Genomic DNA, 15,212 nt, shown 5'->3' on the forward strand with positions numbered 1-15,212 from the left:
ACAATTTCACTCTCCACACAGTTGTCATCCATAGAACATAGAACAATACAGCGCAGTGCAGGCCCTTCGGCCCACGATGTTGCACCGAAACAAAAGCCATCTAACCTACACTATGCCATTATCATCCATATGTTTATCCAATAAACTTTTAAATGCCCTCAATGTTGGCGAGTTCACTACTGTAGCAGGTAGGGCATTCCACGGCCTCACTACTCTTTGCGTAAAGAACCTACCTCTGTCCTATATCTATTACCCCTCAGTTTAAAGTTATGTCCCCTCGTGCCAGCCATATCCATCCGCGGGAGAAGGCTCTCACTGTCCACCCTATCCAACCCCCTGATCATTTTGTATGCCTCTATTAAGTCTCCTCTTAACCTTCTTCTCTCCAACGAAAACAACCTCAAGTCCATCAGCCTTTCCTCATAAGATTTTCCCTCCATACCAGGCAACATCCTGGTAAATCTCCTCTGCACCCGCTCCAAAGCCTCCACGTCCTTCCTATAATGCGGTGACCAGAACTGTACGCAATACTCCAAATGCGGCCGTACCAGAGTTCTGTACAGCTGCAACATGACCTCCCGACTCCGAAACTCAATCCCTCTACCAATAAAGGCCAACACTCCATAGGCCTTCTTCACAGCCCTATCAACCTGGGTGGCAACTTTCAGGGATCTATGTACATGGACACCTAGATCCCTCTGCTCATCCACACTTTCAAGAACTTTACCATTAGCCAAATATTCCGCATTCCTGTTATTCCTTCCAAAGTGAATCACCTCACACTTCTCTACATTAAACTCCATTTGCCACCTCTGAGCCCAGCTCTGCAGCTTATCTATATCCCTCTGTAACCTGCTACATCCTTCCACACTATCGACAACACCACCGACTTTAGTATCGTCTGCAAATTTACTCACCCACCCTTCTGCGCCTTCCTCTAGGTCATTGATAAAAATGACAAACAGCAACGGCCCCAGAACAGATCCTTGTGGTACTCCACTTGTGACTGTACTCCATTCTGAACATTTCCCATCAACCACCACCCTCTGTCTTCTTTCAGCTAGCCAATTTCTGATCCACATCTCTAAATCACCCTCAATCCCCAGCCTCCGTATTTTTTGCAATAGCCTACCGTGGGGAACCTTATCAAACGCTTTGCTGAAATCCATATACACCACATCAACTGCTCTACCCTCGTCTACCTGTTCAGTCACCTTCTCAAAGAACTCAATAAGGTTTGTGAGGCATGACCTACCCTTCACAAAGCCATGCTGACTATCCCTGATCATATTATTCCTATCTAGATGATTATAAATCTTGTCTCTTATAATCCCCTCCAAGACTTTACCCACTACAGACGTGAGGCTCACCGGTCTATAGTTGCCGGGGTTGTCTCTGCTCCCCTTTTTGAACAAAGGGACCACATTTGCTGTCCTCCAGTCCTCTGGCACTATTCCTGTAGCCAATGATGACATAAAAATCAAAGCCAAAGGTCCAGCAATCTCTTCCCTGGCCTCCCAGAGAATCCTAGGATAAATCCCATCAGGTCCCGGGGACTTATCTATTTTCAGCCTGTCCAGAATTGCCAACACCTCTTCCCTACGTACCTCAATGCCATCTATTCTATTAGCCTGGGGCTCAGCATTCTCCTCCACAACATTATCTTTTTCCTGAGTGAATACTGACGAAAAATATTCATTTAGTATCTCGCCTATCTCTTCAGACTCCACACACAATTTCCCATCCCTGTCCTTGACTGGTCCTACTCTTTCCCTAGTCATTCGCTTATTCCTGACATTCATTCGCTTATTCCTGACATAAGTCTGCACGTTCTCCCCGTGTCTGCGTGGGCTTCCTCCCACAGTCCAAAGACGTGCAGGTTAGGTGGATTGGCCGTGATAAAATTGCCCTTCGTGTCCAAAAAGGGTAGGAGGGGCTATTGGGTTACAGGGATAGGGTGGCAGTGAGGGCTTAAGTGGGTCGGTGCAGACTCGATGGGTCGAATGGCCTCCTTCTGGACTGTATGTTCTATGTTCTCTTGGGTTTCTCTACGGTCCAGGACTGAAGAGGAAAGAAACAGGAGGCACCAGGGTCCAGATTGTACCCCTCATCAGTATGAGCCAGACCTCCAACTCTGCTACTTTCCTCTTTGTTCCATCGAATGATTGTCAGTACGATAGTACTATTCTTGCTAACGAGAAGAAAAAAAATCAGTAAAAGGCCTTTTTGCAGGATCTGCAGCAGAACCTGCAGTTGACAGTCATTCTCCAACTTTTTTGACGCCAACATCCCAGGTGTGGGCCTCCCTCCTCATGGGGAAGAGTCCCGCAGAAGCCCGTCTCTTCATTCTGTTGGTGACCTCTTGAAAAGAAATCCAGGCAGCAGGAGAGATCTACGGTAGACAGCATATGTAATTTTGAGCAGACAATGAATGGGTGATGACAGAACCTGTAAACAAAAACACTCCAGATGTGCCTTTCAAAGGGAGGATGATGCAGGTAAGGTTATGAGGGAGGTCCATTTGCAAGCAGAAATATAAACATGTTTATGGATACTTGGACACACTGTTGTGCTCTACTGACACTCGGGTACATGGTGCGAACGAGAGTTAAGAAAATAACACGTATAGTTGAGCAGTGTAATTTTATATGCTGTGGTGAACTCAACACATTTTATGAGGTTACGGTCCTTTTTCCAGCACTGAAGTGCTGTCAAGGGACTAATTTCCCACCACTGTGTCGAAGCCACTGATTTGGACAATCTCCAGCCCTGCACATCAAACCGACTTGCCTCTGGGGCAGCACAAGTGGATAGCACTATGGTTTCACAGCGCCAGGGTCCCACGTTCGATTCCGCGCTGGATCACTCTCTGTGCGGAGTCTGCACGTTCTCCCCGTGTCTGCGTGGGCTTCCTCCCACAGTCCAAAGACGTGCAGGTTAGGTGGATTGGCAGTGATAAAATTGCCCTTCGTGTCCAAAAAGGGTAGGAGGGGCTATTGGGTTACAGGGATAGGGTGGCAGTGAGGGCTTAAGTGGGTCGGTGCAGACTCGATGGGTCGAATGGCCTCCTTCTGGACTGTATGTTCTATGTTCTCTTGGGTTTCATTTTCTTACAGGTAAATCTGCTATCATCTGTTCCAAAGGCGACCTTACTGACCTTGTGCTGTACTCCTTTTCCATATTTGCTGCCTGGTCCTTTAAATTACTGAAGAATCTTAAGTCCTAGGGGATTCCATTGGGAGTAGTATACTTTGTTGATTTAACTTGACCATCGAACCATAGAATTCAGCCCCTCGAGTCTGCACCGACTCTCTGAAAGAGCACCCGATTGAGGCCCACTCCCCCACCCTATCCCCATAACCCCATCTAATCTGCACATCTTTGTGACACTAAGGGCAATTTAGCATGGCCAAATACCTAACCTGCATGCCCAGAAAATCAACCGGGGGGGGGGGGGGGGGGGGGGTCAACAACATCCATGTCTGGTGGGCAGGATCTTCACCCAGCCTATCAGGTAAGCAAAAGATCAATGACAAATAAAAACAGAACATGCTGAAATTTTCAGCAGATCAAGCAGCAGCAGGCAAGAAAGAAACAACTGCTTCAGGGAAATGATCTTTTCTCGGAACTGGAAAAAGTTAGAGACGCAACATGTTTTAAGCCAGTACGTGTCAGGTAAAGGAAGGAGGGGATGCAAGAACTAAAGGGAAAGTCTGCAATATGATGGAAGACAGGAGAGGTTAAATGATAAAGGGATGATGCAAGGCAAAAGGGGATGGTCGTGGGACAAGGAACAAAAAGCTGAGCTTGGAGGTGTAAATGGCAACAGCAGGTTCATTACCGGCGCGTTATCCAAAATAAGTGGGATCGGTGTTTAGGATCTGAAATTATTGGACTCAATGTTGAGTTTGGAAGGCTGTAAAAGTGCCTAATCTAAAGATGAAGCACTGTTTCATGAACCATTGTCAGGCTTTATTAGAGCCGTGTCGCTGGCTATTCTACCCATGCGTTTTCCAGTAACACTCATGTCTTTATCTGAAATGCAGAATACTCATCTATTATCCTCTAGCACACAGTGGAACAAACTGTTGAAAGTGCACCAATTATAGCCCTTTTAATGAGGGAAAGGCTTGTTGTACAGTTTATGCACTATTCTTAAAATGAAATCAAGTAATTTCAACAACAGTTGTTGATAATAGATTTGAATAATAAATATTAACAACACCGTGGATGACCTTGGCTGGACACAGTTACTTGGCTTGATAGCAACATGAGCATCATGAATCAAAAGTAGGTAGTCATCGTCTCGAGCCATTTCATCAAGCTTGTCATTTCAGTTAATATATGCAAATTTGGCTCCCATACCACTGCTGCCACACTGTTAAGCTAATGCACCCAATATTATCAAGTAAAACAAAAATCTATCTGCTAGATCCTCTTCAAGACGATGAGTTCGCAAAAGAGCATTTCCAAGTAACAATGTCCAAACAGCCACAATACAAACCAACATGGAAAGTGACAAGATGGCATCAGCATTCTGGCTGTTTTTGACTTTAATTTTACACAGACGAAAGCAAAGCAAGACTTATTGGTCTGTCTACTACAGATTCTCTCTTTATTCCTACAAAATTAAATGTTGAGACAAGTTTAATAATGCAAACACTATTACATCATTTTTAATTGTGTAAAAGACAGCAAGTGTTGCATGCAGATTACACCAGTATGTACACAATACAGAGGCGTCAGGCATAAAGAATGGTAGGACAGGAAACAGACTTCAATTCAGTACAAAAGAACATTTAAATGGAAGTGAAGTCAGTAGCTCAAACGATAAACCTTACATTTAGTTAAAATCCATGACCATGTAAACTACTGGTTTGCACTGAACCAGGTTAAAACCAAACACTTTTGCTTTGGAACAACAGTCCAAACTGATTGGAGATATTGGAACTGAAAGAGCAAGAAGCAATTTCAACAAAAAGTTCATGTTTGAGCTGTGGGTTGACTGAAGTATTCACACCCATGCTGGCTGTAAACAAACAAAAAACTCAAATATGTGCAACAGCATCAAGTTCAGAAAGGTTTAGGATTATTGCTTTTATCGCTAATATGATAATATTATATGCATTTGATGATAATCTCCAGAGTTGTGATCTGGATGCAAGGGCCATGACATTTTCAACTCCAAAAAGGCAGTAGGAGATATTTATTTATTAAAGACAAAATGGCTTCTTAATTAAGCCGAATACCAGAATGAAAATCACAAAGGATCCTTGACCTACACCAGGGTGGCTGTTATTGCACTTCAGGATTATAAAAAGTGCTGGAAAGAGCTCTTGGATTAGTTCCTCAGTTTGCCAACGAGTGTCAAACATCTTCCTTTTGGATTACACAGATCGTTTTTCAGAAGCTTTCATCATCACTCATATCCCATATCTGAAAATAGAAAAGGAATTTACCTTGAGTGTTAATGGAAAAATAATTATTGAGCCTTTGCATGGAGATCCAAAGAACAATTGGAAAAGTCCCCTCCAGTTCATCCTTCCATAGAAATGCACAATACTCCTGTCCAAGCATTTCTCTTGAATAACATCTACCAGGAATTTATATTTTACTAGCTTGCCCTGCAGCCAAAGTTTATCTTGAAACTAGCTCTCCAGATTAACCTTCTCCAGTCCAATTACTACCCTGCATATCTCACATTAATTTCTCTTCATGGGTGAAGATTCATCATTTTTCCCCAATTCTTTCTCAGACCTCAATCCTTTGACATTAGGGATCAGCTTTTCCAGTTCTTCTGCATTACATCAAGGCTTTGGATGCTTCTCTTATGGCCAGTGACCAGACTAAAAGGGACTCGAGGTGCAAGCTGATCAGAGCATTATTCGGCTTCAGCAAGAAATGCCTCAGACCGTGGCCGCTACTTTAGCAATGTAGCCCAACATTCTGTTTCTTTTTGATTGCTAACCTGCAATGGCCAGACACTTGTGTCACAGTTCTTCCCAATGTGTAATAATTTACATTTCTCTGTACTGAATTTAAATCTACTGTAGTTTTGTCCACTTGCAAATTTGTCCAGGTCCTTCTGTCATTCCTTGGCTTTCATGAAAATTGTCCCCCTGTTTAGTCTTATTTGCAAATCCCAGTCTCCAGCACTTAGCACCAAATGAGACACAATTTTCTCTTCTTTGGTGCTTTGGCTTCATAAACGGATCGAGAGAGAATTTTACAGCACTTATAAATTGGCACAAAGTCAACGTTTTGTTTGCAAAAAATATCAATCGAGTACAAACAATAGGACACAAATGTATTCATTCCTTGTCCTGAAAAAGTGGAGGCAGATTAAAATGACATCTGTGAGCAAATCAGTCAAAACAGGAAATAAATTAGCTTTTAATTCAGGATGAATGAATCATTCAGTCTGCTTCCTGCCAAGATGCAGAAATAGTGAAGTAATCTGCAGCAGTTTTCTAATGGAGTAATAGAAACAAGCATCATTCCATCACAAACAAAGAAGAAAAATTCAAATAAGGAATTGATGAAAGGTGTTTTTTTTGCCCCTTTAGAGAAAGTGGAGAATGGCGCTGAAGACAGAATGCTCGAATGCGATGCATCCTCACGGCGAGCTGTTCTCATCACTTAACATTATGCCAACGCTCACAGAAGGCCATTCCCCCATTATGCGCACTGGCCCTCTAAATGAGAAATTCATTTTGTGCCATTTCCCCACCTTCTCCCCATAATCCTGCACATTCGTCCTTTCACGTAACTGTCTAATTCCCTTATAAATTCTTCGATTGAACCCGCCTCTCAGCCAGTGCATTCCAGACCTTAACCACTCGCGGTGTGAAAACCTCTGCTTCTTTTGCCAGTCGCAAATCTGCGCCGTCATTCTTGATCCTTTCATGAGTGGGACCAGTTTCTCCCCATCTACTCTGTCCAGACCCCTCATGATTTTGAATACATCTCTCAAACCTCCTCTCAGCCTTCCTTTCTCCAAGCAGAACCGTGTCAATGTTTCTAATTTATCTTTACAACTGAAGTATTCCATCCCTGGAACCATTCTTGTGAATCTTTTCTGCACCCTCTCTCATGCCGTCACATCCTTCCTAAAGTGCGGCACCCAAAAGCTGGCACAATACTCCGGCTGAGGCCAAACTAGTATCCTGTACAAGTACACACACAGGTCCAGCTTCTCCAGAGTTTTAGCCTACATTTTATATTAGCTCTGTGCATCCTTCCTACAAAAATGAACCACTTTACATTGATGTGCATTAAATTTCATCTGGCACCCATCTGCCTGTTCCACCTGCGAAGGAAATATAAGAATAAATGGGTAGAATTCATCTGTCTTTAGGATACTAAACTTTAGAATTAAGGAAGTGGACACATGTTCAAGTATAGCCATTTTTACCCAGAAGCCTTAAACTATATACATGGCCATCACTTGCTGACAGCTTGGTTTTCAACAGGTGTTAAACAGCCCTCGTCTGTGCCATTCATAAAGTAACACCAGGGCCTTTCAAGTTCTCTTCACACTGAGCAAAGATAAGAAAACGCTTTAAAGCCATTTTCAAAGGAACTTTAAAAGCTTTTATGGTGGTATTGTCTGTCCTTATTTATTCAGGAGTCATTCGTAAGTCTTACCTCAGCAAATTAGAAAAATAAGACTTTAAAAAAATCTATTCTCCTGTAAAATGTTTAATAGAAATAGGAACAATTGGAGGTAAACAGTAAAGATATTAAGGGCATATTTTAGAACATGATGACCATATACAGACTCTCAGCATGGATAGTAAAACCATTTTAGCAATTACATAAAAAGGACACATCTAAGGAGAAGAGGTAATCAAAGAGGTAATACACATTGCTGCTAAAGAATGATGTAATCTGGACTGGAAAGGTATAACTGTTCCAGTTTCCTGTCACAACATCAGAGACATTGCAGAAGAGTACAAGGGGAACCCCTTCAATGTTTCTTCAGTTGTTAGATATTGTAAAGCAGTCAGCTTTTCTGTCCAACTGTCCCAAAAACTGATTCATTCAGCGTTACTTTGAATATCGACAGGTATTCTTAAATTGATATTAGCTGTAGCATTGTATTATTAAAGTTCTATTGGATTCTGTATTAGAACTAACAATTTGTATTGTTTATAGTCATTAGCATTGTGATGTACCTATCAACTTTAAAGTGTATTGTGTGTTAAGTAGTTCTGGAATAAACTTGGAAGTAAGTTGGGAAAGTATAATGTCTCTTGCAATCTTCTGCATGTAGTATAAGAATCCACCTCTCTTGTATTTTCTGAAAGTGGGAAGATATCATTTTTGGAGAGTGACCCCCGGACCCTTATAATATCTGGGTAGTTATAACTTAGCCAACAAATGATTTTACAGGCCATCTGGGAAAAGGTAATATCTCTTAATAGTCACTTTCCTTGGGGGAGACGTGGATCGTTTTCTCAGACCCAAAATAAGTGCCCGTGTGAAATTGCTGTCAAGATGAGGGTGACTGTTAAGAGTGTTCTTCCGCTATAAGGTAGTCTAGCTTTGGGACTCATGTTATAATCCACTTCACACCAACATGTCTATGTCCTTTTGAAATTCTGTGTTATTCTCCTCAGTTCACAATTCTTTCAAGTTTCGTATCATTTGCAAATTTTGCCCTGAATACCAACGTCTATCTAGGTCATTAACCTATCTCGAGACCTTTCCGAACCAGCATTAAAGTGCACTCTTGAGGGGCGATTTATGCAGAGTAGCAGTAGCGAAATGGTCGTCATATATGTGCAGCATAATTGTCCTGGGACGCAATCTACAGGAATGGGGTGACTTCATGATTTAATACCATGATGGAGGATCAGCAAAGATCAGCAGCAGTTGTTACAACCCAAGGAAAACCACCCTTCTTGCCTAAATCAGTTCCATTGCCAGATGCCTGCCAGCTTCAGGAGAACAGGGTATAGTAGCCATGGGTTTCAAGAATAAAATAAAAAGTCACTATTGCTTTTCAAATACTAGTGTATCCAAATGACACTTTCATATTTTTGGACTGATTTTATCATTAATGTTTTCCAAGCATTGTATAATCACTAACATATCTCTTCTGACTTCAGCGAGTCATCTTACAGTGAAGACATTCATTAGCATGAGCTCACAAGTAAACATTTGATGATGTTCTTTTCCATATTTCAAGATGTGGAGATGCCGGCATTGGACTGGGGTGGGCACAGAAAGAAGTCTTACAACAGCAGGTTAAAGTCCAACAGGTTTATTTTGAATCACTAGCTTTCGGAGCGCACCGAAAGCTAGTGATTCCAAACAAACCTGTTGGACTTTGACCTGGTGTTGTAAGACTTCTTACTGTGTCTATATTTCAAGGCAGGCAGGAAAACATGGTGCATCTCACAGATCATCATCAGTGTGATATACTGTGGCTAAGGGGTAATTGGTAATCCACACATCGTTCTGACTTGGAAATATATCGCTGTTCCTTTACTGTCTCTGGACCAAACTCCTGGAACCCCTCTCCCTATCAGCACAGTGGGTGTACCCTACACAACATGGACTGCCGTGGTTTAAGAAACCAGCTCACCACCTCCTTCTCGAGGGCAATTAAGGATGGGCAAAAAACAATGATCGCCTAGCCAGCGGTGCTCATGTTCCCGGAAAGTATTTTTAAAAATGATATGAGAGGTGGAGATGTTATAATAATATCGCTGGAGTAATCATCCAGAGACTAGGATAATGTTACATGGACAAAGGTTCAAATCCCACCACAGCAGCTGGTGGAATTTGAAGTTAGTTAATAATCAGTAATGGTGACCAAGAAATTATCATCAATTGTTGTATAAACCCATCTGGTTCACTTTAGGGAAGGAAATCTGCCATTTTGACCTGATCTGTCCTACATGTGACTCCAGACCAACAGCAATGCGGTGACTCTTTTTAAAAGTACTCAATTCATTTTTTTTCCAATTAAGGGGCAATTTAGCGTCGCCAATCCACCTATCCTGCACATCTTTTTGGGTTGTGGAGGTGAGGCCCACGCAGACACGGGGAGAATGGGCAAACTCTGCACGGACAGTGACTTGGGACCGGGATCAAAACCGGGTCCTCAGCGCGTGAGGTAGCAGTGTTAACCACTGCGCCACCCTGCTACCCTGATGTGGTTGACTCGCAACTGCCCTCTGAAATGGCCGGGCAAGCCACTCAGTTCAAGGGCAATTAGGGAAGGGCAACAAATGCTGGCCCGGCCAGCGATGCCCAGGTTAGAAGAATTGGTTTGCTTATGAGAACTTTTCTGCTAAGAAACGGGAGTTGTCTGATAGGAGAAAGCCTGAATCATAAAATTAAGTGATGGAGTAGGTGTCAGCATTAACTTGCACTGGTGGGATTAACAAAAACAGCAGCAGTTTGTTGCTGTCAACAAACATCAATCCAACTTTTCTTTTTTTTTTTTTACTCGGGGTGTAGTGCTGGTAGTGGAGGAAGAACATTTTGGATTTTAAAATGAAGTGCAGCCTGCGAGCTGTGTACAGTCACAGGCTGTGTACTGGTACGGTGGCTGCAGAAACGGACTACTGGAAGTATTCTGAGCTGTTACTGAAACCAAAGTTACTTGCACGATAACAAAGAACAAGTCTAAAGTAATTTCTTCAGTTTTACAGTGTTATTTGTATGATGCTTACGAAATGAACTTTAACAATTTCTCATAAAATAGTGGCCTTATATTTGGTACTGAGCAAACAGAAGTTACTACCAAAGGTGTAAAGCATTCCGTAGTTATTCCAGACAAACCTTTTTAAGCAACATCAACAATCTGTGGTTATTTTATATCTTGAAGACCTGCAAATGTTTAGAAATGAGCCTGACAGCAAGCTCTTTAGAAGATAAACATTGGTTGGATGAAGGGGAGAGTAAGGCTGAACAGACACAGGTGGCATCAAAGCAGCCCAGACTTAAGGAAAAGAATTAACTCTTTTGTTCGAGAACGCACCTGGGGGACGCACACTTTGTTTTGCTGCAGGTAATGACAGGCGGGAGTTCAGCGAGATTTGTAATGCAGGAACATTACTACTGATAATGAAGACATGACCCGTACATACACAAAACAGAATAGCATCACACAGCTGCCTTAAGCTTTGAAGATGCAAAGACTTTGTTTTGATATGTTGATATTTTAGATGAAATATCGAGTGATCTCAAGAAAAGAACAATACCGCCGGCAATTTCTGAACCAAAACTTATTTTGATCTGCACAAAACCATGTTACTGATCTTTGTGTTAGATTTCAGAAAACATTTTATGACATGTGGTTGCACAGAAACAATGGAGTTTTTGGCTGTATTACTGAAGTTGAAGCTCTCTCAATGTATCACAAATAACGTCAAGGGCTCGGAAGACATGGAAGTTCTAGAGCAACAGGAGCCGCTTACATGTATATTGCACTTTTAGATGTGAACAAAATGGTGCTGAGGGGAGATTAAAAAGGGTGACCAAAAGGTTGAAGCAGAGCCAGAGGGAGTGATGGTAACTGGAATGATTTTTGCAAGAACAAGGATATGGGGTTAGAAAATGAACTCTGGGTGCAATGGGGTGTTGAGGTTGTGAACAATCTACTTCACCCTGAGACTATCGCCAGAAAGACTGATGGAGTTGGTGGTGAGGGTTAAAGGCAACAGCCTCTGTCTTCTCAGTGTTTAGTTCAAGAAAGTTATTATTCATAAAAGTGGATGTTAGACAAATAGTCTAACAGCACACAAGGCAATGAAAATGGTGGAGAGGTGTTGGGGAGGTAAATCTGGGAGTCAAACGTGCGAGAGCTGACCCCATTACTTTGGATAATATTGCCAAGGATGATGGATGTAAATAAGGAAGTGGAGTGAGGTCAAGTCTAGATTCTTTGGAGGTCTCTGGAGGTAAGTATTCAAGTGTGAGAAGAGATGCCATTGTTCGAAATTCACTGGCTATGCCTGCGCAAATAAGAAATCAAATGTGGAGCTGAAAAATGGATGAATGGCATTGGGAAGTATAATGTGACTTATGTGTTGAAGACTACAGAACAGTCAAAGAGAAGGAGGAGGTATAGTGCAGCAAGGTTTCATTTACAGAGAATGCCATTTGGTTTGGACTATTTTAGTGCTGTGTGAGAAGCAGACATTTGATTGGTGTTATTCAACAGGGCACATGTGGACATGGATATGGAAGGCAACACATTCAAGGATCATGGAGGATAGGGAGATTGGAGATGATGCTGTAGTTAGTGGGAACAATGGGGACAAAGGGTAGGTTGCTTTGAGGATGGTGGTTCTGAAAGTTAGTGAGGTAGTCCCAGGGAAGGGCAATCACAATACTAGCTAAAATTGGGGCCAGTAAATTGGATCAAAGCAGCAAGAGGTAGGCATCATTTTGAGATGTTTGAGAGGGAAGAGAGGAGATGGAAGGAGAGGTTGGAGAGGGCAGAAACGATAAAAGGAAAATCAAGAATGAGGCAAGGGTTCAGTGTTAAGGTAACTGTTATGGGTCTGGACCAGAACTCCAAATTTGGTTAAGATCCTGGATTAGAACCCAACTATTTTTATTTGGTAAAACGGTGAGGAAATGTTATTGCACCACAGGAGTGATAACATTGACCAGAAGACAGCATTAATTAGAACACAGAATTAAGCATATTAGCAATAAAGAAATAGCTTTACAGTTAACAAGTACAACATCCTAACTTGCTTCCTGAAATCTGTCTCTACATTCCAATTAAGCAACTCCATATATTTCAAATGCCACTTAGTATAAAGTTCAAAACCAGGTTTTACTTGTTTATCTTGATGCAGATTCCTTGGAGAGAGAAACCTTTTTAGGACCAAGCTGAAAACCTTCTGCTCAGGTTAGAGCCCTGGAAGCAACTTCTTTGTCCAGACAGGCCTGGCCCCTCACATTAGCTACACCAGCTGCACTCAAAGCACACAGCATTCTTTTGTCTCTTGTTACAAGATGTGCCTTGATATGTTTAGCCAGGCTCAAACTGTTACAGAATTACATTAGCACTCCATCTGCAAACAGGTGAAGTGGCTTTCAGTATCTATTAGCAAAACATGTCCCCTGCAAAACTCGGATTACCTCACTTTTAATCACAGCTCTAGCAGATATGCTGATTATAACCATTTTAACCTGGATCTTAATAATATTACTGCAAAAATACAAACTATAAAGTATGACAATTTCCTATATTCATCACAGTAAGGATGAACTTGGGAAGGTTGTGGGGCATGGACAAACAGCACATTGATGATGAATAGACAGACTCTCTGTTGGAAACAAACATCAAAAAGTAAAGTGGTTCAAAACAGATTAGTACTTGTTGCAGAGTGCTGGATAAGAGAGGCACAAGCAGTCAGTATTAGAAGTCAATGGATATTGGAAGGTTACCATTTGATCATAACAAATTGCCAGTTAGAACTCTGATAATTAATTATGCTCATTTTGGATAAACTTTAGGAATAGATGAGAAATTGGCAGAAGGGTAGGAATCACAGAGTTAAATCAGAGTTGGCAGAATGATGGGGTGGGTACTGAGTGAGGAACTGTTGGTGTTGTTGCAACCACAAAAGTGTCTAATTTGCAGAAAGGATATAGATTGGAAAATTCAGAAACTCAAGTGGTCAACTTTGCAGATGATAGCAAATTGGGAGAGTAAGTGGAATCAAAGAGGATGCTCAGAAATTACAGAATGAGATGGGAAAAATATGTTATGTGGATAGAATAATGGCAGATTAAATTTTATCCAGAGTGTAAAGTACTGCACACAGGAAGAAATAGGAGACAAGACACAATCACCATGAAGGATTAAGTGAAACCAAACAGAGTCTTACAAGACACAAGCCAATCAATGCAGAGTATCAATCAACAAAATGGCTCGGTGACACAAAGGTTAACACTGTTGCCACCAGGGACACAGGTTAAATTCCAGCCTTGGGTGGAGTTTGCATGTATTCCCTGGGTCTGCACAAGTTTCCTCCAGGTGCTCCCGTTTCCTCCCATAGTCCAAAGATGTGCAGGTTAGGTGGATTGGCCATGCTAAATTTCCCCTTATAGTGTGTGGGTTGGATGGGGTTATGGAGGTAGGGGGGCCTAGGTTGGGTGCTCTTTTAGAGGGTCGGTGCAGACCCGATGGGCCGAATGACCTCCTTCTGCACTGTAGGGATTATAATTTTATGTAAAGCTAATGGAACCTCATGGTAACTTAATTGCAAAGAAACAAGAGAGATATTCAATCTCCTTGGAGGCAGTGCAGAGAGGAACTGAGAGGCTGATTCGAATATCGGATGCATTGAGTTTAGAGCAAAGACTCAACAAATTTGGCAAGTTTCAGTTATAGTAAGGTGGTATCTGAGAACTGTTCTTAAGAGATATATAAAAAATTAAACCCAGAATATTAATTTTAATTAATTTGCAGGTAGAACAAGTGGACACACGTTCAAACTAGTAAAGGTACTTTTACAGTTGATGTCTAAGAATTCTTCACCAGTGTCTAGTAATAGACTTCCAGGTAAAATAGTGAAGATTGAAGCCGTGGCGTTTTGGGGGAATTAATGGCTAAATTAAGATGGCCTGAATGGTCTTCCTAATCTCTGATTATCTTGCAAACTGGTGAAAAACCTGGGGCATTATATGTACCCCTCATATAGGCTGCACATGATGGACCACTTCAGACCAGACGGGCCTCAACATATTTATGATATTTCCAGTGTACCTCCCAACTGAAGAACAAAGAAAACAAAGACAACAGGACATGTCGGAAGATAAATACATAGCACAGCAGTTGGATTGTTTGCTCAAGAAAGCGGATGGTTGTGCAGGATAGAGAACAGCAACAGATTAAAACAGCATTTCATGAAAAAAAATGGAAATTTCATTTCTGCACAAATCTAAAAGGTCTGGATTTCAAATTGAAAAGTTATTTTCATCCAAATCAAAATGCCCAATGCAATCAATGCAGAGCCATTACATTCCCATCCATTTAAATACGTTTACTTCCAGATTCTTCACATTTTCCAATCAGATTTGGGACCGAGGTCAGGTGCACGACGCCGCCGACACTGGCCTGGGGCAACTTGCTCGCTGATCGTCTCAGCTTCTTCAGATAGAAATGACTCATCTTCACTCAACACCAAGCTCAGAGGCCCAGTCCAGATGCAAGAATCACTATGTAGAGAACA

The 15,212-nt window shown here is 41.9% G+C and overlaps 1 protein-coding gene across 1 annotated transcript in view; it reads right to left on the reverse strand.

The window, feature by feature from the left end:
- Positions 1 to 4,088: 4,088 nt before the first annotated feature.
- atg7 (ATG7 autophagy related 7 homolog (S. cerevisiae)) overlaps positions 4,089 to 15,212 on the reverse strand; it is a 190,483-nt gene continuing 179,359 nt past the window's right edge. The window contains exon 18 of the mRNA XM_072472593.1: positions 4,089 to 5,436. Within this exon, the coding sequence (XP_072328694.1) occupies positions 5,404 to 5,436 (33 nt within the window). The 3' untranslated portion in view covers positions 4,089 to 5,403. The remainder of the gene's footprint in view (positions 5,437 to 15,212) is intronic.

The sequence above is a fragment of the Scyliorhinus torazame genome, chromosome 13, assembly GCF_047496885.1.
Source record: "Scyliorhinus torazame isolate Kashiwa2021f chromosome 13, sScyTor2.1, whole genome shotgun sequence".
Lineage (NCBI taxonomy): Eukaryota > Metazoa > Chordata > Chondrichthyes > Carcharhiniformes > Scyliorhinidae > Scyliorhinus > Scyliorhinus torazame.